This window comes from Amblyomma maculatum, chromosome 1, assembly GCF_055883805.1.
Source record: "Amblyomma maculatum isolate TAMU_Amacu chromosome 1, ASM5588380v1, whole genome shotgun sequence".
NCBI lineage: Eukaryota > Metazoa > Arthropoda > Arachnida > Ixodida > Ixodidae > Amblyomma > Amblyomma maculatum.
The window spans coordinates 461,141,390-461,168,497 of record NC_139344.1 but is presented as its reverse complement, the minus strand read 5'-3'; the positions used below and the strand labels follow the sequence as shown (position 1 = coordinate 461,168,497).

At 46.0% G+C, this 27,108-nt stretch overlaps 1 protein-coding gene across 1 annotated transcript in view; it reads left to right on the top strand.

The window, feature by feature from the left end:
• Positions 1 to 27,108, top strand: part of LOC146209785 (thromboxane-A synthase-like) — a 130,562-nt gene that overhangs the window by 21,416 nt on the left and 82,038 nt on the right. Inside the window, exons 5-9 of the mRNA XM_084581142.1 lie at positions 5,910 to 6,035; positions 7,041 to 7,278; positions 22,494 to 22,618; positions 24,465 to 24,537; positions 26,402 to 26,474. Of these exons, the coding sequence (XP_084437268.1) occupies positions 5,910 to 6,035; positions 7,041 to 7,278; positions 22,494 to 22,618; positions 24,465 to 24,537; positions 26,402 to 26,474 (635 nt within the window). The remainder of the gene's footprint in view (positions 1 to 5,909; positions 6,036 to 7,040; positions 7,279 to 22,493; positions 22,619 to 24,464; positions 24,538 to 26,401; positions 26,475 to 27,108) is intronic.

The window sequence follows — 27,108 nt, the reverse complement described above, 5'->3', positions numbered from 1 at the left end:
TCACAGGGGTAGTGCGACCGAATATGCTCACGCGCGCAGTGCACAGTCCAATTCAGATGTCTAGAAGGTTGCGGCGATGAGCGAGCGTCAGCAGAGGATTTTTGGGCCGGGTCGTCAATGCAGCGTTACCTCCGGAGTTGCATTGATTAGATTTCCGTAACAGAGCCAGAGAAGTGGCGAGATGATGAACGGCGAGGATGGGCGAGCGGGAGCGCCGGGTCAGTGTAGACGGTGAGCGGCTGGACATGCGCGGGGCTGACGAGTGAAGTCATGAGAACATATATCACGAAGATAGTTTGAGTGTGGACTATAGTCATCACTATGATCAGGGTAGCAGCGAGATCGAGGTGGCTGAGCCCAGCGGCTGCGGTAATGACGTGAAATGTGACCGACACGTGAACAATAGAAGAAGATGTGGTAGGAGCCGCAGCAGCTACGAATGGAACGTCAGGTCGGAGCGAGGGCTATGTGGAAGGCTGGGCAAAGTTGAAGCCCACGTTCCCGTTGAGACCCACATTTGCGAACTCCTGATGACCGACAGCATGGATTAGGGCTGTAGTACCATCTGTGAGCTGAGGAGTCAACTAAACGGGCGTCAAAGATTCTAGCTCTCGGCGAACGATCCTGGTCAATTTAGAATGATGAGATGGCTGCTTGAGTGTTGGACTATCTTTGCACGAAGGCATAGCAGCTGCGTTTGGCAAGTGGTCAAAGAGGGGAGCAAAACGGAGGTGTTTGGCTTGCTTAATCTGCCGGCAAACTTGGATTGCTGACTCGACTGTCGTACAGTCGTTGCAAATCAGGGGATTCAAATCACATTCTGCGATTGTCTTCATTATGTGGCCCACCTTGTCTGACTCGGACATGGCGCTGTCCCTTTTTCGACATAGGGCTAAATGTCTTGAATATACGACAAATATGGCTCGATCGATTACTGCGCACGGGAACTTGCGTCCGATCGACTTTCTAAATATATCTCGGAGCTTCTCCTTGCACATATCCCAGGATGTGAGATCGTCTTCATGCGTCTCAAACCAGACCCACGTCGTACCCGCCAGGTAGACGATGACGTTCGCTATTATGAGCATCGCGTCCCAATGGTAGTTCATGCTGACGCACTCATGCATAGCAAGCCTGTGTTTTACGTCGACGTGGTTGGTGCCACAATAGGTGCCCGGATCACGAAGCTGCGTCATGACGACAGTGGGAGCTGGTTGTGCCGCTGTAGAAGGTCTTGCGTCGTACGGAATTGTGATAGTATTAATCTCACGATCCCGACGGAGGTTTAGGTCTGGCTATTTATATACTTGTAGCCCTGCGCCAAATGTTAAATGGAGATTACACAGCGCTAAACGCTAGTTCACTACCAGACACGCGCCACCAGAACGAATCCAGTTTAGTTTCAGTGACCGTCGTCTTATTCACCACACCACATCAGTACGTCGTCGTCGTCTCGATATTCGATATTCCACTTCCGTTGCTCAGGTCCTCTGTAATCAGATCAGTTATGTAAATGTGAATCACATCGGTCACAAATCTCGCGAGGGCTAAACCAGTAGAAAGCGGAACAATCCCTTCTGAAACTCAGAGTCGAGATGTGTCGAACGACCATCCATTACGTGCCAACTAGCCAGCTCGCAAGTGCTACTGAATGTCCCAGACGGCGCATGTCACCAAAACCTTCTTTTTCGTTCCGTTCGAGACATCTGGTTTGACGACTACAGAGTGTTTGCCCCCGAAATGGATAATTTCGCCAGTACAAATGCTGCCGTCATTGCAGGCAGCAGCACATCTTTATTCAAGCCAAGCCAGTTCAAGACATTCCAACCACACGCCGGCAAAACGTCAACATCCAGCAGTCCTTCATGCCTGGCACATCTCATTTCAACGAATTCAGTTATTTAGAACTCCTCACTAAGCACAACTGAAGGAGGCTACATGCCAACCAGAACTAACGCTTCACCAAAACTCTAAAAACATACCGTTTTTATTCCACGCATGAAATATTTGTCGAAGTCGGTTCTTAATAGAAAGGCTCACAACTGACACAGCGGAATCAGTGTGAGCCAAAACGTCTTTGTTAAGATTGCCCACACACACTGACACTTCGTTTTAGCATGAAGATAGACAGATGTATGCGTGAAATTGACTGCCCTGTGACCTTACCTTCATCGGTCGCACAACCTACTCGCAGAGCGGTGGAGAAACAAATCGGCAATGCGAGGTCGTGAGCGGCCTTTCGGCATGGGAATGATGCTGCGATCATAAAGCGGGGAATCATGGCGTGCGCGTCGTCTGGTGGAAGAATACCAATGGAATGTAGCCTCTGGCCGCTCCCACTGGGCGTCGTTCTTGAGGCGTGATGCTTATTGTACAGGGGACGAGAAATTTGGTGACCTAGGCAAATGCTGGAGATGCGCCCTCTGCGCCCACAGCCGTAACATATCGGTGGCTGGTGGCTCTGGTAACTGACAGCAGGATACCTTTGAAGCCGAGATGAGGCGACGGACGCGTGACGAGGCACACCACGAGGCACGTCATCCGCGTGGAATGAAAGTTGCTGCAAAGAAGGGTGCAACGCCGATATTGCTGGGTCCGCTCAGTACAGTAGTTGTAAGACAGTTCGTCGCTATTTGGTGCAGCCCATGGCGTACTCTGCTCCCATGATGGCATGGACCTCATGGTCTGGCGGTAAGGACAATAGAAATTTGTGCGTTGCCGTAAAGAATCCCACTCGTTGCATTGAATCCTTCTGATCATAGAAGCGATTTCTTCAGCCTCCAGGGTGTGGATGCTGGCGACGGTTGTCACATTGTAAAAATGATCGATTTTGGGAGCCATCCAGCGGGCTTTGAACATCTCGAGTTCACGGCACTGCTTGATGACACTTCAACCGAAATAAGGGTATCTCGCGAAGTAAGAAAGTTATACACGCTCTTAGCCATTCCCCTTAGAAAGTGCCCTACTTTGTCTTCTAATATCTGTCGATGGGCAACGGGACAACGCGACAGTTTCAATACTTTCTCGATGTGTCATATTCATATCTCACCGGACGGGTGGGCAGTCTGTGAAAGTTGATGCTCAGCGCGTTTCTTTTTCGCAAGAGTTTCTCCAATGAACTTATCGATCTCTTTAACAAGCCGGTTCTAGGCCGTGAAGATTTCATAGGGTTTGTCAAACTAAGTGAGAGACGTGCCAGCAAGGAAAAAAATAAACGTTATACTGTCGGTTCTAGGCCGTGAGAATTTTCTAGGGTTCGTTGAACTAGGTCAGAGACGTGCCGGCAAGGAAAAAAATGAACGTTATACAGGCGGGAGATAGAGTTCCAGCAGTTGTATTCGCTCGACCTTTCATAATGGCGGAGGAATCTTTAACGTCATCTTCAGGCTTACCGTGAAACGTACGCGGCTCTCGTTGATGGGGCAAGGGCGTCGCTTTGTCAGTCCTCTGTTCCTGTATGTGCGTTTCTTCGGTAGTAGTCTTGGAAGGAACTCCTTAGGTGATAACATTGGCGAAGTTGTCACACGGTGGCTTCACGAGAAACTGGTTAATCCAGGATTCTTATACCCTGCATCTGTACCAAATGTAGCGGATGAGATGCGTTTAACACGGGCGAAAGCTTGACGAATGAAAGCGGGCCTCAAGCGGCTCAAGATTAGTCTACGCGTGTCTCTTTGTTGTTGTTCCTCCATCATCTCAGTAAGATGCTACGCAGCGTAACAGTATTATTGGACAGTTTATTCCTAATCAAATGTAGTCGACAATTCCTTTCTGCCCTGTATGCAACCATTAGCGAAAATGTGCACTTACATCACAAAACGAGGCAGCAATTTGAAGAAATGATTTCTCACCAATATGCACCGCCGTTAATACAACGCACGTAAGGTTTTCTGCCGATCAGTCTTGATAAAGCTGGCGCAGGTAGTCCAGAAAGGTATCAGTGTCCATCTAGCCCATTTTTCAATCCTCTTACAGCTGCTGATCAAACTTCTCAAATCTGCTCTCTTTACTGTCCTTCAGACGACCGGCGAAAGTTATGAAAATATATTTAATGCGGATTAATTGGATAACAGGGGCTTGGTCATTTTATAAGGCCAACTCTCTTATTCTACCCATTTCCCCACATGCACAACAGCGTGTTTCGCGTCGGCATTCTGTTTAACTCCAAATAAAAAGCCCTGACTCTTGCAAACATATGGTGTCATAATCTGCTAACAGTTGATTGATGAACGGCGTTCCGCATTAAAACTTCAATCTAGCGAAGGAAGCCTACTCCACGAAAGCAGAGCCAGTTCCAATTCGCCTGTTCCATGTTCTTTGATTAAGCGCGGGAAGTTGATGACGAGGTTGAAATAAAAGTGCTGTAGGGCAAATATATGAAATGCATGCCAACATTTATGCACATGATGAGATCGTTTCATCGAGTCAGATCCCTACTTCTGGTATACTACCCGATCTACGGCAATTTTTTATTTGCCTATCTCTTCCTGGAGTGCAGATTTTGCGGCAAATGTGGAGCTGTTGAGCTATTGCTGCAATCACTTTACTCAGTATATGAGACTCGGCTTTTATCCCTCTATGGTACCACTTTCGAATTTTTTAATGATTAAAAAATATTCCTAAATGTCAATAAGAGGGTCTGAAGTTTTCTCCGCAGGCGCGAAGAATGCCATATTCGACAGTTATCTTGGTCTATCTGGTCTCTCCTTGCGGTGATAGGAAAACCAAAGCCTCTGAGTGTTTGTACCACAAAAGCTTGCACATCCTCCGAAAGCATTACTCTGAAAAGCACTAAAAGTTGGCGCGTCATCCTGGAGGTGCAGCAGCGGATAATAACGAGCTGAGTATTCGTGATTAATGTACAGCTCGGCCGTTGCGGATATAAATATTCATTTGTAAAGGCAAGGGCAGAATGTATGGCTTAAAAATAGCAGAATTCAAACTATAATTTAAAACAAGCCGATAATGAATGGAATTGGAATAGCTCATCAAAGGACGAAGATATACGAACTATATCGAGAAGAATTTGACATATCTTTGCGTAGTTTTGTTTTATGCAATGGATCGAGAAGAATACGCCGCAAAAGCTAATGGAGACATAGAACGAAATTACTATGTCGAAACATGGTCAGAAATAATAGAATAGTTTTTAAATATCCAGCATTTTGGAAAAGTTTCAATATATTATACCTTTTTGTTTTCTACTTTGACTGGCAAAGATTCTAATTGTTAATTGTGGCTCTAGAAGTGGAATCAATGTTAGTAAGTGAGAAGCTAAGAAATGAGTATAAAGCACAGCTGCAAGTTTAAGGGGATAACGCAGGGAAGTACAAACTAACACCCTTGTTGTTACTTGAGCGTGCTGCTGCAGTAATGATAAAGCCGAAACCCGCGGATTTGCCTAGCGAAGATGTACGTTTTATTTTACTTGGTCACTTTTTGGCAAACAATAGATTTAATTTTGAACCCCTGTAGAAGTACATGACATGTTGAAGCTGCAAATGAATTCGATTGTTGCTGAAGAATTAAAAATTAATGGCATTATATTTGAAACAACCCTATTTTGATTTTCAGCGAGTTTTTAGCATAAGATATCATGTTTTTGCACGTGCCAACAGGTGCCAACGTATTTCTGGTGTCCATCCCTGGTACTAATATTTTTTTTAACCGTGATCAGAAACGCTCATATGCAGATGTATGAGGGTCTTATCAAATCGAGGGGGAAATTGGCGCTGATAAAATTTTGTTGTACCAAAGCCCGCTTTCACACGAACAGCTACTGACTCTCCAAAACGTAGGGCTCAACATTAAGAGCAAGAAGATTTAGGTACCTTCTCGAAATCATTTTGTTAACTGAGATAAGGGAATGTGAGTTCAATTTTATACCACATGAAGTCTTCTCTCATTAGCTGACGTTGATGCTGGACAAGCTACACCCGAAAGTTGGACAGTCAATCATCCACGTCGATGGTTCGCGCTGGAAAAGCATCCGGAACGCAATGGCTTCCGCCTTCAGTGCAGCGAAATTGAAGCTGGTAAGATTGTGCCTGCGACTACTCGCAAAGAGAGAAACAGAGCTGCTTTTTATGCATTTTGATTTTAGTCATCGCTAATAGTAGCTTAATTCACTGTGACATGTAACTAAGCTTCTAGCACCTAATGCAGGCCTGGTGTCCATAAATACTATATAGCTTCGCGCTGCGATCTAAAACATGTTTTCACCGTATCAAGTTTACTGTTAAAATACAGCGTTCGCTTTTCAGGAGCAATCTGTGTTGCTCAAAGTGTATCTGATGCATGAGAGCATTGACAAAGCATACTTTTATTTTTTTTCCTTGCTTCCCTTGTCATCGGGCTCAGCCCCGGTTGCGTAATACGACTGCAAGGAACATGTTCAAAAGGACGCAGGCTACTTCAATCCGTGAAACCGTAAATCTGGGCATAGTTATTGCGTAGATAGTCTCGTTATTTTTTTCTGAGTGCAGAGTAGGCTATGCTCTCTTCAGAAAAATTAGTTTAGAAATAGTTCTCAGCGCTTCCATGAATAATGATTTAGAGTAGATTAATGTGTTTCATGTCCTAACGCGACTACAGCTATGATGGGCGCAGAAGTCCACTGATTCTAAAATTTCATACACTTGGGGTAATACACCTCCACTGACATCACGCAGCTCGCGTGGGTCTTCCATTCCATCTCCATCAAAACGCGGCCAATGCAATAGGAATCGAACGTTCTCCTTTTGAGTAAGCAATCGAATATCGTAATAACAGTGCTACCATGGCGAGTAGGCGCCTTAGTGAAAGTGAGCAGAGATTTTAAGAGGCCAGATAAAGTATTTTCTGCCATTCCAGGCTATTATCATTGAAAAATTTCAACTATAAGACACAACACAATTTCACACTTGACAGATGTTTAGGACATAGAAATGTGTGACTGTGAAGAGGGAAGACCCCTGCCAAGTGCACTGTCTATATCTAAATGCCCGAAAATGGTCAGATCTTATCTAACATTCATGCTTCTTCATTGTTGCTGAAAACAGTTGATGCCGCTGTTGGAAGAGGATGTGAAAATCCTGCTTGACATCCTGGAAGAGCACGCCGTATCAGGCGTTGAAGTGAACATGCTGAAGAAGTTCGAGCAACTCTCCTTGGATTTCATGGCCCGTGGGTCATTCGGAATTGATGAGAGGTTCCAAGGCCATCCCGACCACCCGTTCGCAGCCATCGCCTATTCAGCTTGCAGCAAGTTGATGGCCGGACGTCTGCACATGGTTGCACGTGAGTAAGAGGCTAACCACCATTTTTATCTTTGATGTGGAAAACTAGCTGGCAGAGATACTTGTGGCTGTTTATGTGAAAATGGGAAAGCGGAATGCGGCCGTGCGTGAAATATTCTCGATTAAGGTTCTCAGTATGTGTTTAAGATGTTTCAGCTGGAATTGTGTTCGCTGCCTGGTTTCGCGTATTCCACCTACGCTGAACGCCTCACGTGGTGTTGGGAGCAATCTTCGCGAAAACTGGGTAGTATACATGGGAAGTATACATGTAGTTGGATCGAATCCCAGTCGCAAGCTAGCCTAGAACTTGGCTATCGCTCGTATTCTATATGAGACGTGGAACTAGGACATCAACCGAAATGCTGCGCGACTTTTTCTAGTGTGCAACCCTGTTGGTGGCGTGCTTTGGCTATTTGGCGGCATACAAGTAGTTAGGATGGGCCGCAAGGATTCTGTGCATGGGAACGGAAAGAGGAACTTTGGCAGTGCCAAGTACCAGCTCATGCAGAGGACGGATGATGGCTTCATAGACATCCAGTTCGCCAGGCCGTAACTATGATGACAGTGTGTGCGGAAGGTCCTTACGCCCGCGCAGCGAAAACGGATCAAAGCAACCTTTCGAGGGGAGGTTGCTTCAACACGAAAACACGTAGTTCCTCCATTGCGAACGACGAGTCATGACGACGCAGCCATTACATCCCCGGTCCACAGGACGACAACGTTGAGGAGATCACGGCCAGACTTCATTTTGACGTCACCGACCAGTGACGTGACGAAGGTGTGCCCCAGCCACGACCTCAACACGAGACGAAGCAGAGATCGAACAGCAAAGCCAACGTGCAATACGAGGACGCTAACAAGCGATCTTTAGGTTGCTGTCATCGGATGCACGGTGACCACCCTAGTGGACACCGAAGCCGACTACTCTGTCATCAGTGGATCTTTCGCCGCCCAGCTCAAGAAATTGGCTACCACATGGGACGGCCCGCTAATCCGCAGAGCTTGCGATAACCTTATTACGCTGTCGGAGCGATGTACCGCAAAGGTTACAGTAAATGAACGTACCTACCCTACTAGCTTCGTCGTCCTACAGCACTGTTCCCGCGACGTGACTCTGAGCATGAATTTTCTGAACGAACATCGAGCAATCATCAACCTCCGATCCCAAATCGTCAAGCTCGACCGACAAAGCCATACTTGCTAAGAAAGCTTGGACGAATCACGTCGCTCTCAACGTCCTTGACGAACAATTGAACGTAATGCCCCGATCTAGCGTCATCGTCGCTGTGGTTACAAAAGAAGTCGAAATCAAGGAAGGGGTTGTCGAAGGAAATACTCAGTTATTACTGGATAGAGGACTTGGCGTCGCAAGAGGCATCGCTCATTTCCGTCATGGACAAGCTCATGTGCTCTTCAAGAACTTTACCGACCAATACCGGCACCTAAACCAGGCCTTGATGATTCCTTTCTTTGACGAGCTAGAGGATTGACACATGAAAAGTCGTCGCCCTCCCTAGCCCACTTGAAAACTATGCACCCAACCGAGCCAAGCAGCCCAATTTCGACATTAATCCAGCGCTCCTAATAGAGAGACAAGACCGGATTTGCACTCTTCTTGAAAACTACAGCGAGTACTTTACTTCAGCGTCAAATGAACGGCAGACTCCGTTAGCAAACCATCGCATCATCACGCACGAAAACACTCGACCGCTACGTCAAAGCGCCTACCGTGTATCGCCACGAGAACGCCAGGCCATACGCGATCATGTTGAGGAAATGCTGCGTGATGACGTGATCCAGGCGTCCAATAGCCTCTGGGCGGCACCAGTCATTTTGGTGAAGACAAAAGACGGCACACTTCGCTTCTGGGTCGATTACCGCCGCTTGAATAGCATAACTAAGAATGATGTCTACCCGCTTCCCCGCATCGACGACACAATGGGCCGGCTCTGTAGTGCTAAGGACTTCTAATCGATATACTTGAAGAGCGGGTACTGGTAAACTGAGCTCGATGAGAGAGACTGCGAGAAGACGGCGTTGGTAACACCAGACGGCCTCTCAGAATTCAAGGCTATGCCATTTTTTTAATCAATATTCATTGCCTCAGGGCATCAGTAGGGTATGAAATGAAGTGTGAATAAATGATTAAATGAATGGAAAACGGTTGGCTGATTTTATGAATTCCAGAAGTGAGCGATGATGAGGTCCTTGCGTCCAAGTGACGTATGAGGCAGGATTGGTTGCTGAAAGGTCAGCTATGCTCAGATGCCGGATTCGTGTTAGTTTGATAGCTGGGCAGTCCCACAGCAAGTGGTGGATGTCGGCCTCAACATCTTCGTTTTTACAGATCGTGCACCTTGGGCGGGGATATCAGTGTTAGAAGTATGACTATGTCATAGTGACAGCTGGTGTAAGGGCAACACCGACCCGGATTCTCCTAAGCGCAACCTCCTCTGCACGGGTGAGACCGCGGGAAAGGGATTTCGAGCACGGAGGGATAAGTGCACGCGTGCGGCGCCGGAGGTGCTCCTTTCTTGACAAAAGGAGGGTAGCGTTGTCCACTTCGGGGGGCCGTGGGATTGTTGCGTCTTGGTTCACGAGGCGGGTTGCTAAATCAGCTTGACTTTGGGAACGCAGCAGATCCCGTGGTATCCACTCAATGCGTATTGACTGTGGGATGCGCGCCGCAAGCTGGTGGATGTCTTGGCAAATTTTAGGGCAGCGGCTGACACGTCGGAACAGACGTACTGCTTGAAGGGCGTCAGTGCGGATGACAAAGTGGACTGTAGGGAGAATGGTTATGGAAGCCACGGAGCAGAGTGCCTCCATAGTGCCACAAGGTGAGCGCAGAAAGATGTAAGTGGTTCCAAAAGCTAAAACGTAGTGGTCTGATTCAGGCTAGGTCTCCGTGGACAGTAGATTGCCGTTTTGGCTTCACAGCCTTGCAGGCTTCCATCCACGTACACTGCTATAGAATCTTGAGGCAGGTGTGTATCCTGCTCTTCAACTTTCTGGCGAAGCAACGATGCCGAGTTGGCAGACGCTGGTCTGCGGATATCAGTTCGCTTGTTGTCTCCAAACTGTATAAATTTCCAGGGAGGGAGAACTGGGCGCAGATGGCTGAAGAACAATGTGTGACGTTGCATACGCCCTCAGTGCTTGCGTGGACTGTGACAAAGTGGCCTTGAGTCTGCAAGCATCACGGCGCTGCTGCACCAGTTCACCGATGGTGCTGAGCTGTCCATTCTCCTGTAACGCTACGACCGGTGTGAGTTGTTGAAGGCATGTTATGGTCCTCAAAGCTTCTCGATTTACGGCTTCAAGGCGATCCCATTGTGCTCTTGTAAGATGCTGGAACTGGGCCTGGCAAACAATACGTGGCTGCAGAACCGCCCTCACAAACTGGCGTGCAACAGACGAGCCAGCGCCACCCGTTTTAGGTGCAATTCTTCTTATTAAACTTATAGTTTGTAGTGCTTGCTTTTTTGCCTGTGAGAGCCAAGCAGTCGCTGATCCTGATTGGTGAATAGTTAAGCCTAGAATTTTCAGACTCGAACTTTCTTGTTTTGGGGTACCTGATAGAGAAAGACGAATTGGATGTGAGGTAAGTTTACGGCGTCCCCAGCGGTTGGCGACTGACGTGTATGAAGTTTTACAAAGAAAGTTGAAGGCCAATGGAGGATGCGTAATCAGAGGTTACGCCTAATGCTGACTGAAGGGCGGCCTCTTGAGTAAGAAGATCATGGTGAGTGCTGCATACCGTAATATTATCTGCGTATTCCATAAACGTAATTTCAGGGATATCATGTAAGCGCCACACCAATCGGATGAAAGTAATCTTCAACAACGTCGGAGACAATACTGATCCTTGGGGCATGCCACGTAGTGAAACGAATGAACCAAGTGTCACTACTGAGGCGTATTGCAAATTTTCTTCCTTTAAAAAATGATGCGACAAAAGTGCGTACTATCGGAGGGAGATGAAGCATGTCAATGACATTCAGGATTGCAGTATTACTGATATTGTCCTATGCCTTTTCAACGTCCATTGCTAATATGGTACGTACATTGCGGCTGCGGGTAAATGATAGAACTGCTGATGCCAAGACAGCCAATCCGTCCTCTGTACCTATGTATGGACGAAATTCAATTTGAGCAGGGTGATAAAAACCGTGCTGTTCAATTCACCAAGAAAGTCGTGTAGCTAGCATTTTCTCTGCGAGCTTGGAAAGCGTTGATGTAAAGGAGATTGGCCGTATAGTTGTCGAGGTCTGATGGAGGCTTCTCAGGTATGAAAACAGGGATTACGACAGAGGATTTCCAGCTCTCGGGTACGACACCATCAAGCCACACTTTGTTTAAGGTGTCTAGTAGTTGAGGAAGTGCAGCAGTACTAAGGTTCTTCTAAACCTCATACTGAATTTTGTCTAGGTCAGGCGCTGTTTTCCGTTTCGCATCGTCAATTGCAGCCAGCAGCTGAGACATCAAAAAGGTGCTCTTAATTTCATCTGCGTCGGCAGCAGATGGTAGTTTCCATGCGTCTGCAGGGATACCTGCCAAATTAAGATTTGCAGGTGAAGGAGGCAGTATATTGTATTTTGGAAAAATGTTCGAGCAGCTTCATTTGCGAAATCGCCCGGCGACAGATTAGCGGCAAAGCATGCTGTTGCTGCTGCGTCAGTAGAACGACGACCGTATTCCATTGCACAAAACGTTCGCCAGAGTGAGGCGTTCGATGATTTATCAGAAAATTGTTCACACCATGCATGCCACTGGCGTCGCGAGAGATCGCGTTCATACCTCCGAGCCTTCGCAGTAAGATAATTCACTCGTGTACGTGCCTGCCCCGAAGTAAGGTCTCGCGTAGCGGCCAGCTCAGCTCTACGGCGGGCTCCCCCAAGTTAAGCAGGCCGAGATCTGGTGCCGGTCGACCTACATCAATCCAGGTAGTGGTCGTAGCGCTGTTTAGTGCTCTTTGTATACGGTCAACAAGGCGTGACGGCGAATCTGAAAACATACAGTCGAGACATCTCAGTTGATCACAGAACATTCGCGGCGCAAAGGGAGGAGACGAGAGGGATGGAGATCGATGATGATAGGGTGGTGATCACTTCCCCAGCAGTCTGGCTCCATGTGCCATGATGGAGTTCCCGCGCCCAACCACCATGTCCAGTCTGGAGCATAGGCAGCACTAAGTGTGTGACGCACAGGCCGTGTTGCTGTCCCAGGGTGATCAAGCAGAACAAACAGAGCATCAGTTAAGGACTCCCGCACGAGCCTACTACGAGGGCTTGCAGTCAGATACCCCCAATCCGGGTGAGGGGCGTTAAAGTCGCCTCCGACTATAATTGGACACCCGGGGTATTGCCGACGAACACTTAATAACAACCAAGATTAATACAGAAAGAGGCGCCTCCAGCTGGTCGAACGTAATATGAAACATGAACAACGGTTCCTTTCAGGAATTTGGCAGCAACTGCCGTACCTCTTGGTATGATGTGCACCAGTTTTCGAGAGAAAGGCGCACATGAGGAGTACGCGTTTCAACATATACCACCGCCTTTCCCGGGGGAGAAGCAGTCTGCACGCGACGGTCGATCATTGAGGGAGACACGTAGCCGTTAAAGCCCGGAATTGATGGCAAGGCGTTCGTTTCCTGAAGTAACATAACCCACACCCGAAGCTTGTTAAATCGCAGTCGGGTCTTGAACTCAGCCACCTTCGTGGAAATGCCTCTACAGTTCCAATGTTGTACACCAGGATGACCGGATTTCGCTATTTTCGTGTGCTAGTCCAAGCGCCGCAGTATCACAGATGTCAGATTGGATAACTGGTTGACCATATAGCGGAGAAGCGATGTTGCAGAGTTATCATTGGGCGTTGTGGTACACTGGGAAGAGGCAGCAAATGGCCCTGTTGCGCGGGATGAAGGCGGCGGTGTTTGGCAATTACTAGATTTTGCGGTTACTTCTGCAGCTCGCCGACGTCGAGCAAGCATTTCGCGGTGTTGTCGGAGCTTAGAGACCTCTGCTAACAGACGATTGATTTGCTCATCTTATACAACCATAACGTCGTCTGGTAGATCAGTACGCTGTTGTATTGGCTGTTGTCAACGGCGTTTCTTGAGCACCGTAGCGTTAGACTTTGTCTTAGCTGGAGGTGCATTCGAAGCGGGCTCAGGAAGCTCTGGCCACTCGTCATCATCCCACTGGAGAGCTGCAAAGCGATTGGATGTCTTCACTGGTGTCATATTTTCTATTGGTCAACGCTTAGCATTCTGAAAACGAGCCTTCCGCGTTGCCTTTTGCTTTGTCGGTCAACTTGGAGATGTTATTTCGTGGTCGTCCGATTTGCAGAGGCCACATCGGTACGTAACGTTTTCTGAAGACGCACCTTCATCGGCAGTAGCAAAAGGGCACTATTTGCGCATGTGCCCTGCCCGGACACAGTTGTAACAGTAAACCATACTCGTTTTACACGGTCGCGGCCTTAATATGCAGCCGTAGTAGAAAGACAGGCTGGGAATGTCGGAGGGCCATCCAAGGTGATCATGCAGGAACGCCCCTTTCCTTTGTGTCGGGCCTATATGACCCGGTGCGTTGGTCACCACAGCTCACGTTGAAGGGTGGTTTGATCTTCGTTTATGTCGAGGTTGTAAACGACGCAACGCTACAAGTCGGATCCTTCAACCAGATACACTTGCACTAGTACTGCGAGCTCACTTGTGACTGAAATACAACTAAGCGTTTGGATACGTTCGATGGCCACGTTTTAATGGGTAATGGGCACTGCCCTGGCCGGCTTAAAGTGGCAGATTTGTTTAGTATATATGGACGACGTCGTTGTGTTCTCGTCAAACTTTGAAGACCATCTTAGAAGGCTTCGAACAGTACTTGACACAATCAAGCTCTCACTTCGCCTACGAAGAGATGATGTTTCTTGTTCATATCATAAGCAAGGAGGGAGTTCGCCCCGAACCACGGAAGAACAGCTGCCATCGCACAGTTTCTACAGCCCGGTGGCAAGAGAGCTGTGTGCCGATTCCTCGCACTGTGCGCATATTACCGACGATTCGTCAACAACTTTTCGTGCCTCGCCGAAACTTTGACGCAGATTAGAAAGGAAGACGTGCCATTGCCATGGGAAGCACCGCAAGCGGAAGCCTTCGAGGAACGTAAGCGCCGTCTACACTCCCCTCTTGGCTTGGCGACTTTGATAAGAACGCCGAGATTGGCATGCATGCCGACGTGACCAGTCTGGGCGTAGGCGCCTTTCTCATTCAGAAGAATGCCGGAGAGGACAAAGTAATAGCTTACACTAGCAGGTTCCTTTCGAAAGCCGAAGCCATTTACTCTACCACCGAAAAGGAGTGCCTTACGATAACCTGGGTCCCTTCAAAGTTCCACCCGTGCTTATACGGCCGACCATTGAAGGTGGTAAGCGAGCACCACGCGCTCTGCTGGCTGGCAAATTGGCAAACGTTTCCTGACCCCTCCAGCCGCCTTACCTTCTGGAGCCTAAGTCTTCAAAAATGCGACATCACCTTCGTCTACAAGTCAGGCCGCAAACACTTCGATGCAGACTGCTTGTCACGAGCCCCCGGTGATGCGCCGGCGAAAGAAGGCGACGAAGACGCCTTTGTGAGACTGGTAAGCGCCAGCAGTTTTGCAGAACAACAGCGATGAGACACTGAGCTGAAAGCGGTAGCCGATTACTTAGAAGGAAAGACCACCTCCCCTCCTGGCGTATTCAGGCAATATTTAACATCGTTTATGTTAAGCAATGGCCTCCTCGTTAAGAACTTCGCACCCAACAGGACCGCGCAGCTTCTTGTCGTGCCTAAAACCCTTCAGCAGGAAATTCTGCTAGCGTTGCACGATGAGTACACAGCAGGCCATCCGGACTTGCCCGCACGTTGCATCGAATCCAGAAGCACTACTAGCCGCGACTGCCTGCCGATGTTGCCCACTACGTGAAGACGTGTCGTGAGTGCCAAAGGCACAAGACGCTACCGGTCGGACCAGGTGGAGTACTAAGCCCGATTCCGCCTCCAACCCTGCCATTTAAATAAATTGGGATGGATCTCTTCGGCCCCTTTCCATCTTCGTCTATCGGTAACGAGTGGATCATCGTGGCCACTGATTACCTTACCCGCTACTCAGCAGCAAAAGCTCTACCCGATGATACCGTTGCAGAAATCGGCAAATTTTTTCTGGAACAATTCTCTTTCGACACGGCGCCCCGGAAGTGCTCATCACAGACAGGGAAAGGCCGTTTACGGCAGAGTTGACGCAAGCTATCTTGGAATACAGTCATACAAGCTATCGACAAATAACTTCTTACCATCCCTAGACCAATGGCCTTACGGAGCACCTGAACAAAATGATCGCGTACATGATCGCCATGTACGTCGACGCTGAACACAGGTTCTGGGACGCCATCTTGCCGTACGTGATCTTCGCGTATAACACGGCAGTCCAGGAGACGACCAGAGCGACCTCGTTCAAGCTTGCGTACGGCAGGGAGCACACGACGATCCTCGACGCAATGCTGCCACATGTAACTAACGAGGACAACTTTGACGTCGCCGCCTACCTGCAGCGTGCAGATGAAGACCGACGATTCGCCCGGTTGCGTATTAAAGGCCAACAGCGCACCGACACCCGACTGTACAAGTATGACGACGCCACACAGAGTACAAACCAAGAGACCGAGTGAGGGTTTGGACTCCAATTCGCCGCGTGGACTAAGTGAAAAGCTACTGCGTCGATACTTTGGGCCATACAACATCATTCGCCGCGTCGGACAACTCGACTTTGAAGTCATTCCCAACGGTACGACAGCATCACAACGGCGACGCTTGCGCCCAGAAATCGTACATGTTGTTCGTCTAAAGGCTTATTGCACGCGTTGAAGAATCCGTGATGTTTAAACATTTTTAATGTTTCTATATAAGTTACTTTGTTTATTTTGGAACATCGGGGCGATGTTTTTTTAAGGGGAGAGTAATGCCACAAGACCTACAAAACTATATTTGTTGTCCTCCTTTTGGTAGCCGCCGGCATGCGGCCTTATCACTCTGATTATGGATCGCCTATCAGTTCTGTATTCTTTGTTTGTTAATGTTTTATGTCGCAAGACGCACCTTTATCAGTTTCAATGTCGCGTAACACCGAGATCTGTCTCGATGATTCCGATCACTCGCGTATGTTTCTGCAATGTTCCAGGTTGTGCTAGTAGTAGTTTGCGACGTTATATAGATTGCTCCCAGCAGCCTTTAAATTGAGCGTGGGCGAGTGCGACGGGCAGTCTTAGCTCGACGATCGACGAGCACGTTTGTTGCTAATTCTGCCGCCAAGTTGCTTAGTTCCTTTGTGGGCGCACGCCAACCTAACAAAGAGTTATTTCAGTACCATCACGCCGGTGTTTTCTTTTGCTTTGTACGGCCTTGTCCCCACTACGTGACAATATTAAACCTTCTTTTCTTAGTTACCTTGTATTTAAGTAATAACCACGCTAGACCTTCTACTCCTGCATTATACGCCGGATTGAAGGTTTTCATTATCGACGTCTCACAATCCGCTCTGTCGCCTCCTTAGATCATTTACTTGTACGAATGAACAGTGTCCTACCGCCTGCTTCTAAGCGCTCCGTTACTATATGTACGAAGTCACTGCTCTTTGATTTGACACTAAGTTTTTCATTCTATTTTGTACGAAACTGTTGAGCGCGAACAGTACACAGTCCACAGAGAAGACGGAGAGGGAAGCCGGTAACCAGCAACTGCTTTATTATTCATGGCAACAACGCATATATTGACATGAGGCCCCCCTTGTGCAAGCATATTCGGCTTCGTACAAGAGGTACAAGTGTCGATAATAGAATTTTCAGTTCTTTCATTTTTACGAAAAGGTTCAAGTGCCAACCGAAAAAACGAAGTCTTATCAATGACAGTGCACATTGGCAAGCAAGAATATAGGACACGAGATAAATACCGCTGTCATTTTTCTTCTTAAAATTTAGCGCATGCTCCCTGTGTCGCTCTTAAATACAATAACCAGTGTGCCTGACGTAAGTCTTCCCGCAGGAAAGTGGGATAGAATACACCACTCCAATGGAGCGTGGAACCTGAGTAGTTTCGTGCCTGATTTGGCAGCCAAGCTGTCCATCACCGCACGTGCTGTTGTTAGTTAGCGCCACGCCTTCTCTGTGGATTGTCTACTGTTTGCGTTCTTCTGTTCCGTAGAAATTTATTAACCAATTAGGCCGAGCCGAAAATTTATTGATGTCATCATTCTGGATTAGAGAGATATCACTTCTGGTTTTCTATGCTAACTTCAGTAAGTTGTGCCGCACCAATGACCTCCACCCATACAAAAAGCAGGTTGAGCACACAGTTTTTAGTTTCTACATTTAAACTCTTATATGATATTTCTTGCTCTGCTATATCGGAAGCAAGTTTCCATGACCCATAAACAATTACTTACTGTGTCCTCTGCTAGTATAATCCCTGCAATATTCAGCCTATATCGTAGCCCCCCCCCCCCCCCATGGCTTGTCTCCAATATGATGTTTGCTTACATAAGAATAGAAGTCTCCAATTCATTTCCAGTTCCTTATCTCACTGCCGATCACGTCATGAGAGAAATTTGTCCAATACCTGTTTATCGTTACTCTTCCTGGCCATCATGGGCAGCATAATGGTCGCGGGGGTCATAATAGCCGCCGATCTATACCAACTTTACATTGTATCTCTTATTAAGCCTCTTTACAACATCGACCAACCTCTCATTGACACTGTTAAAGTCATATATGTTGCCAGCTATGTGCTTAATATTCCACCATCTAGTTCTCGTCTCTGCTACCCCACCAAAACATAATCAGCTCATTGGTACTGAGTGTAGTTCAGTAATCCTCCTAACTTTAGAAAGCCTCATGACGTCCCATTTATTACGCTCAAAATTCCTCAACAGTACATTCAGACTACACTCCGCGAACAAGGTTCTAAAACTAAATGTTGCCAGGTTCGGGTTGCAGTGGTGCCTACCCTGTGCCTGAAGTTCTAACGCACTTAGCTGCGTCACAGATCTGACCGCCGCTGGAGTAAACCGCTTCCCAGATTCTAAGCATTGAGAGCCAGGGTTTAGTTAGTGCCTTCATTTAAGAGGTGAGTTCTGATTACTGTACTGAGATGGACAAATACCTTTTGTTTTTGAGGAAGTTACCAGCTATCCCAGGTAGCACGAAGTGGGCTATGAAGGGTGGGCCCCGGTGGGTCCGATGTAGGCAATGCAGGACAGCCCCGGTGGGCTCAATGTGGGTGCTGCAAGAGGGGCCAACGTAGGTCGGTAGGGGGCTGTCCACAAAGCCCCGTGGGCCCTACTAGGGACCGATGTAGGCAGCCCTTGCCGGGCTGCACATAATTAAAACATAATTTTATACATGTTTGCACTTTCTAAACAGCCACGATATTAATTTTACAATAATTCATAACATTAATCTAGCCCAAATGACTTCATGTACATCGTGTTCAGGCTATGGAGATGTGTGTTCTGAGCAGTAATATTGTGCTAACAGTTGCAGGCTGTCCACAGCAACCACATAAGGAGCAGTAGTTAGCAATCAGTTGGTTTAATATTTTAGCGCAATTTCCATGAGCGCGAAAACAAGAACCACCTAATATTTCTAACCGAGTAAACATGGCAACAACTATACAAATCATCTATAATAGTAATTTAGGGCCACTACTAACACAAATAAAGGTTGGAAAGAATTATTACAAAATTGCACGCACGCCTCCTAGCCCCATTACGGCCGATATGGGACCTACAGCGGTTTTGTGTGGGCAGCCCAAATTGGGCTGGGTGTGGTTTTTGAACCTAAAGCCCACTTGCTGTTGCACGTGCCTTCTAGGTCCCCACCAGGGACCGATTTTGGAACCATGCGGGCACGCCCGCCTTCCAGTCCCATTACAGTCTCTGTGGGACCTAAAGAGGTTTAGCTAAGGCTGCCTCATTCGGGCTTCACGAGGGCTTGCCCAAATTGAGCTCTCTTTCATATTTCACCTGCCCTCAAGTAACCTATAAAGAGCCGATTGGGGCAGCATGTGGGTATGTCTGTTTTTTTGCCCCACTAAGGCCGATGTTGGTCCCACAAAGATTTGCCTCATTTCGGATCTATGAGGGCTTTCCCATTAAGAGCCCACATTTAGGCTGGACTTCCCCCAAATATCCGACAAGGGACCCTTGTGGTTTGGATGCAGGAATGTGCTCTGCGCATTAGCCCGAGAAACGCCGGTATGGGACCCATGCAGGATGAACAGGGGCAAGCCCAAATGGGGCTTCCCACTTTTGCCCCATCGGGGACCGATACAGGTTTTCTGATGGTTGCCCCAACCCCACTTGCCTACATCGGACATACTGGGGCCCCACATTTTGTGCTACCTATGATGGTCACTGTTCACGGGGCTACACAGTGAACCTGGCTGTGCGATTCGATCGAAATGCAGATTTTTTTTTTTTTGGGGGGGGGGGGGGGGTAGAGAATCCAGCAGGCCCACATTTGCAACCTAGGTGGATTCTTTGCCTATTTGCGACCGTTGTCATATTTTACTGAGCTTTTCGAATGAGATGGTGAAATGCAACAGTTCTATCTTTGTCGGGGTAATTCCAATTCCTGAATGCTGCAGTAAGCGCAAATGCCAGGAAGCTCTACGAGCAAACGAATGATGCCAATTCAGTAGGGCCGTTGTTGTGATAGCTAAAGCTCGAATTCACTACATAGCATTTACTATAACAGATACTTTCATCAAAAAGCATGCAATAAGTGCTACGTTCACATGGCAAATACCGATCTAGATGAATAAAGGATGATTTTTAAGCATTTCATCATTAGCCTTCGCTATTAAAGCAGAAGTGTTTGGCTTTCATATCAACAAGGACAGCCAGTGTTAGCAGGGCGTGTTCGGTGGAAGCCGCCCTATCCGCTAACTGTCTGAGGTTAAAGTGACCAAGAGGATGTAGTGACGCGAGGGCCACGACATTTCCTGTTGATGGCAGAAATGAAGTGAGAGATGGTTCGCTAGCTCAAAGGAAAGCTTCCAGCCTCCGCCGAGAGTAAAATGCTCATGCCTTCCAGTGTCCGCGTATTGTATTTATGCTTTATAACGTATGATGGAAACTAAAAAATAATACATTACTGAATTAACTGCCGTGGGGTGTTCATGCCGCTGTAAAAAAGGTTAGTATGCTGTACCGAACACCCATCTGACGATTGCGCCAAAGAACCCATTTCGCTGTTTCGTTAAGAAACCAACGTTACAAGAAGATGCTTGGTAAGGAAGCATTTGGAGGTAGTGTTGTATTCAGCACAAGTTTCGGTTTCCCTTCCATACACCAGCGCTATCATCATCAGCACTTTTCTCTCTCTCTCTTCTGTCGAGCTCACACTCTCTGTAGTGAATAAACAGTCTACCCTGAGCTGCGGTCTGCGCTTGTTCGTTCCCTCCGTCCCGATACCGGACACCACAGGTAGCACTTCTATTGGTGACGTCTGAGGTTTTCTCAGCCAACTTAGGTTTACGCATATTTTAGCTTTAAGTAAAAATCCACCTTTCAGCACTGATTTCATCTAGCGACTCTTCGATCATTAGTCAAGCAAGGTACGGACAAAAACCTAGGGAATACTTCTGAGAGTGTATTGGAGAAAAGCGAAAGCCTGAACATTGCTGCTGGATACGGTATAACGCGCGCCCCTTCTGCTTGTGCTAGTAACGCCAGGGCTCGTACCGCACAGTGCATATTTCGTTTCCTCTGGGCTCGTTCTTTCCAGTGCTCCGGTAAGGGTGGGATTGGTGGTAATGCGTCGCTCCTGTCGCATGGCGTCCTCATAGTGACGTGACATTTTCATGCAGTTTGACTTGCACGTGATCTTGCGTCGTGATAATTTAAGGTGACGTTATTTTTGTGACCAATACCTTAGCACTTTTATTGACCGAATTTTATGACCTTGACTAAGAACGTTTTGTGACTTAATTTGGGACCCATGACGCAGCAGGTTTTCAGACCCTTAATCAATTACTATGACTCATGACTTGTATGTTAAACATAAATCGTTAACCATGTTTTAGTCCTGACTCAAGATAATGACTAATTAGTTAAACTAGAATAAATCAGAGAACGGTGTCGATGACATAGGGCAGCATGCATTTACCCCATGACATACACATTTGGATATGACCGCTAATTCCACAATCTGATGGCTTCATGCCATGAGTTACATCCTCATTCCACATTTTGCAGACACATTTATTGCAGTAACACCTTCATAAAGAAGGCAGCCTTTTATGGCTTCAATATAGACTAGTGTATGTATATGTCGTATGGTCCTAACGTAAAGTACGAGTGTACGCTAATAAATATGTGTTTAAATAGTAAATTGGCTAATGAAGTTTTAATTACACAAGTAGGAAAGGTAGAAAGCATGTTGTCCTTTTTTATTTCTTGAAGGGGCTGGTGCCAGTTTCAGTGGTCACCGTAGTTGGTGATTAATGCACCGCTGACCCAATAGCAAGCGGCTTGCAGGAACGTGCCTTCCTGCCTCACCGCTTTGAGTGGGAAAGCAGCTTTTGTAATATGAAGTTTGTACCTTTGCTCGCTTTATTAGTACGGAAGCATCCGAGCGTGCCACTGTCTCTCTCGTGCCATAAAAATGAGGTGGAGTTTATGTGCCCCCTTCAATGTCTAAATAATATCCCGCTGCCTTCCAGAACATTTACTATTATCGTTTTGTGACAATATTTAATCTAGTTTAGTCGTGTCAGCTTCTGTGCTTATGTCTGTGTTTGTTAAGCAACAGTTTAGTTGTAAAGGACAGATGTGTTTACATGCGTCTTGATTAACAGCAATTTAATAGGCAAGTAAAAATGACCAGGGCAAGATACCGCACAGTACGGCGCCTTATGATGGAGTACAGATCCGTTTAGTCCCTTAACAAGTTTAGCCTTAAGTCGTATGATGATTTGTAGCCTTTTACGGGATAGCTACCTTTTTCGAGACGGCTGCACTGCTTTGTTTTCACACGATATCAAAATGTCTTGTAATAAAGAATAAAACAATATAAGCGGACAGCGTTAGTCTTACAAATTAATCATCATTTACAATGTGCCATTGAGTGTACTTGAGCTATATTTGGCAACATTTCTGGCTTTTCGTTTAGAATGTACAACATGCTTTGGTTCACTGATGAAACCATTGAGCTGGCTTTCACTCATTATGGCTGACATTGACAAGATGACGAAGCAAGTAGCGAAAGTTATTGAAATGAGGCGAATGAATCCTTCGGTGAGTGCAACGATCTTGTGGCTACTTGCGGGTGTTGTATATAATTTCTTTGCAGCTATATAATCAGCGATTTTGGCTATGCTGGGCAAAGAGCCAGCTTATAGCTGAACCTATTACGTGATTTCAGAATATTGGGTATTGCGAAAGGAGAACGATATGTTAGGAAAAGCGTCTTTCGCATTGCAGTAACGAATAGAATAAATTGCCTTAATTGTCCCTACAATCTACGAACAACATGTGAGATGGGTATTGAACGTACTACTGATCCAGCCACGCATCGCTCGTGCACCTACCCATGAACTAGAGGGAAACTCCTGAAATATCACCTCAAGATATGCCTATACAATACATTATACAATCGCGTAGTGCTTTTATATTAGATATATAATTTATGTAGAGTATAGTTAGTATAATCTGAGGCGTTAAAGCGCCACTCTAAATTGGTGTTATTAAGACGGCATCACGTGTAACCGAAGTTTATCGTTAATTGATGCCTTGCTGGTTTTCATGGCGAATCCAACGGCCTTATATGCGGACGCTGGAGATTAAGTTCCAGAGACACGAGGTGCTTTTATTAAGGCGAAAACCTTTAATGGCTCATATACCATCTTCGATTTGGTCGCACTAAAGCGGTCAATCATCCTGACTTCGCCATGCCGGGCACGTGGGAATCGTATTTTAGTTTCAGTCTAGTGTCAGGCCAGCGCAGTTTTCATAGAAACCGTCTCCGCTTGGTAGCAGTAGATAGTTACCGATAAAGATGCTTAGTGGCAGTTGGTGATAGTGACAGTGTTTGTGACAGATATCACTGTGACTGTTACGGCATCACCTACCTTGTGACTTTATAGTATCACCAGGTGATTGACGCGTATACGAAGCTGACCCCACCGGGCGTCCGATCCAGTCGTCCGTGCGGCGCCTTTCATATGGCGCTTCCTCGAACGCCGCACCACATAGCATATAGAAACAGACGCAGTACAGCAGGCAACAGCGGAGTTTCAAATTAGCTTACTGGAAAGAAAAGGCGCACTATGTATCACGATTCTCCGCGGACACCTTAACCAAGCTTTAGGTTAATGAGAAAGGTGGGAGTAAAAAAAGACAGAAAAAGATGCCGTGGAGGAGGGCTCCGGATCACCGCGAAATAGAGGTGTTCAGCTTAAAGATCCCCAGGTGGTCGAAATTACTCCGTAGCCCTCCACTACGGCTCCTCTTTCTCTCTTTCCACTTTCATTCCCACCTTCCTCCCTTCCCTTACGGCGCGGTTCGGGTGTCCACAGAGCAAGTGTGACAGTTACTGCGCCTTTCCCTTCCTGTGAACCAATTTAACTTCAGCTTATTATAATTTATTGCTCCAAAATGGCCCCTAGAGTATGTGCGGTTCCAAATTTCACACCGGTCGACGACGAGTATAGAAGCACGATAGCTGATGAACGTGGACATTCACAAAACGCATTATTGTTTCGTGAACCTTCAAAGTTCTGACCTTAATCCTTGTCTAACCACGATGGGCGCGGCAAAATGCATCTCAATAAAACTGACACTCTGAAACAGCAATATGACACCTTATTATTCCCTTTACATCAGACTTTACATCAGACATTTTGCAAATGGCGCCAATAAATTCTTTTTTGCCTGGCTCAAACACGACGAGCATTTACTTTAGGGCCGGGGAAAACAATCTTCGCGCTGAATGGTAAAGCGCAAGTACATTTGGTTACCGATGTGGCGAAAAACCTTTTACCACAGGAGATTTACGACCCCAAATGCTTTACGCGTGCCTCTAAATTGAATAAAAATACACGTTGTTTTTTGTTTCCTTTGCATCTGTCATTTTTTCGCCTAGTTTCGCAAACCGGATATTCTGCAAAACCTTCTGGATGCGGAGTACGTCGAAGAGAAAAAGTGCATCAGGAACGGTAGAGAGGCAAGCGGTACGATTTCGATTTTTTCTTATACAAAAAATAATAGGACAGCACGCATATGAGCTGAGCATACATAATGTATACAATATTTCTAATACACCAGAAAAATGTGCATATGAATTTTCAACTTCGTTTTATATTAGTTAAGAATAACTTCATTTTCTATTGCAAAGCAAGATCATACATCCTATGCCAGTACACTTATGCTTGTTTCCGTTTCCGTCCATGCAATTAGGTAGGATGAAGAAATACTCTCCATGCGGCCCTATGTGAGACAGAGCAAATATTATTCAAGATTTGTTATCCATCTCATGCTTTGACTCAATATCGCCCTGAAAGTTTGTAGTTTCAGCAGCAAAATCACTTAAACCTGAAAGTTTGCTTCTGCCCTTTCCCAAAGACGAATAGAAAACATTTAAGGCAAAAAAGTGTAAAATTCCCATTTAGCTGCCCCGTATGATTCATCTATTCGAGTTTCCAGAATAAATATCCAATAGATTTTTACTAAACCGTGGCGACCAGCCTTAATATAGTCAGTCTCTGAATTGGAATCATGGGCCACTTGATCAGCTGCAATAGCCGCAGCTCCTTCATTTTGGGGAGTAGAAATCTTAGCGATTTTCTGGGACATTTGCTAATGATCGCAATAAAGTTTCCAATTATTCCCTTCTTTCGCAAGCGGGATCAGTGGCCGATTATTCTGTGCACTAACGAGCTTTTATCACTCTGAGGCGCCTCAAATTTCAGACAGCATAAAGGCTGTTCTTTCTAGGTACGCGCTTATAGAGAACTAAAAGAAAGTGTTTCTATTTTAGACCTTATGTACAGTTGCCGCGATTACTTTGTGACATTTGTCAACTATTCTCTCTGATTGATTCATATCTTGCTCAGGACTGCAACCGATGCGCATGCATGCAGCAATTATTACGCCCTTTACAGAAAAGCTTTATCCGCTTTTGTGATTGCCGGTGTCGGGCATTAGTTGGTTAAGCGCCTTATTCTCGGTGTGTTTATAATTTGAACCAAAGTGATCACGTTTACGTCTCGTTTACGAGTTCTGCTAGGTCATAAAGCGATCTGTTTAAGTAGTTGATATCCTGTTTTTGCTATTTTTCCATTGACTTTGTACCATATTGTCGTTAATACGTGTTGAATAGTCTGTTGGACCTGTCAGCATTATTTAGTGTTTCATTTTTAGGCAATCGTTGCTTACATTGCGTCTTTTTATTGGTTTGCTATTTTTCAATAAACCAATATTGTCAGTTGGTTTTTAATGCTGATTTATATGAAGGGCTCTGTATAAAATGTGACTATTTTAGCAGTTTTCACCGCGTATTCATTTAATTTGTATGCCCACTCTACTCCACTCCCCTCTGCAATGCTTCGGTGATTGAGGTTATTGTAAAAAAATAATGCGTTACGGCAACCTAATTAGAGGCAAGTAATAGGCTTACTACTAAATGCACACGTCATCTAAAACAAGTTGTGTCTCTGTTCTGCATAACTTACTTGACTAGTTCAAGAAAAGTACCCTATTTAGAATATTATGTTCAGACGCAGTTATGAGATATATTCTGTCTCTTTGGAAAAAGCTTTTTTGCAGAGTAAATATTTGTTTTCAGATTTTTTCTATTCAGGAACTAGCTTTCTCGTGAAAGGAAATACAGCGTACATAGCGCAGATAACCTTCTCTATTCCCCAATACATATTTCATGTCTGATTCCTCAAATTGAAATAACATTCCAACAAAATAACTCGAGAGTCAGTGTACTATGACACCATGTACAGTGATGTCTTTCCTGCTGTTTGTATATCTGACTGGCGTATATAGTGCTTATCATACTATTATAATTTCCAGAAGGAAAAGAAAACCGAAGAGCGCTAAGCTTCGAAGAATTGACCACCAGCGCGGCCACGCTTTTCATTGCAGGGTAAGATTTAATGCATTTAGACATGAGAACCACTAACCGTTGGGCACACAAACATTATGCAGCTAAACGCACATCTAAATTACAGAAGATTTAAACAGGTCAGTGTCTTAGGCGAGAAAAAATGACGGCTGTTAAAGTTTCGACACCTGGTATGGAGTATTTTTCTTTGGCTGTTTTTTTTTTGTAAATGAAGGGTTCACAAATGAATTCTTCGACTTAAATAAAGAGATTTATTTCTACTGAAGCTGATGTTTTCAAGAATAGCTTGGTAAAGTGTTTTCTCCAGGATACTAAATGCACAGCTTCATTTACAGGCATGATACTAAAGGCCGCGAAATACACATTTGCACGTCAGTATATTTCGGAAGGCACGGCATAGAAAAATCTAATTACTTTAATAAAACAGGTCATGGGACTGGGATGTGAATTCCTTGTGGAATTCGCATTTTGCAGCTTTTTTAAGGCCCATAATAGAGGAGTCTAAATGGTACTTCGAAGAAATTATTAAGCCGGCTGTTTTTTGAGGGAGGTCCACGCAACAACATTTGCTTTAAGCTTCAAATAATATATAGCAAAGGGTTAGTTTATGAGACTGTCGTCGAATAAAAAAACCTGCTTTTAATTAGACACGGTT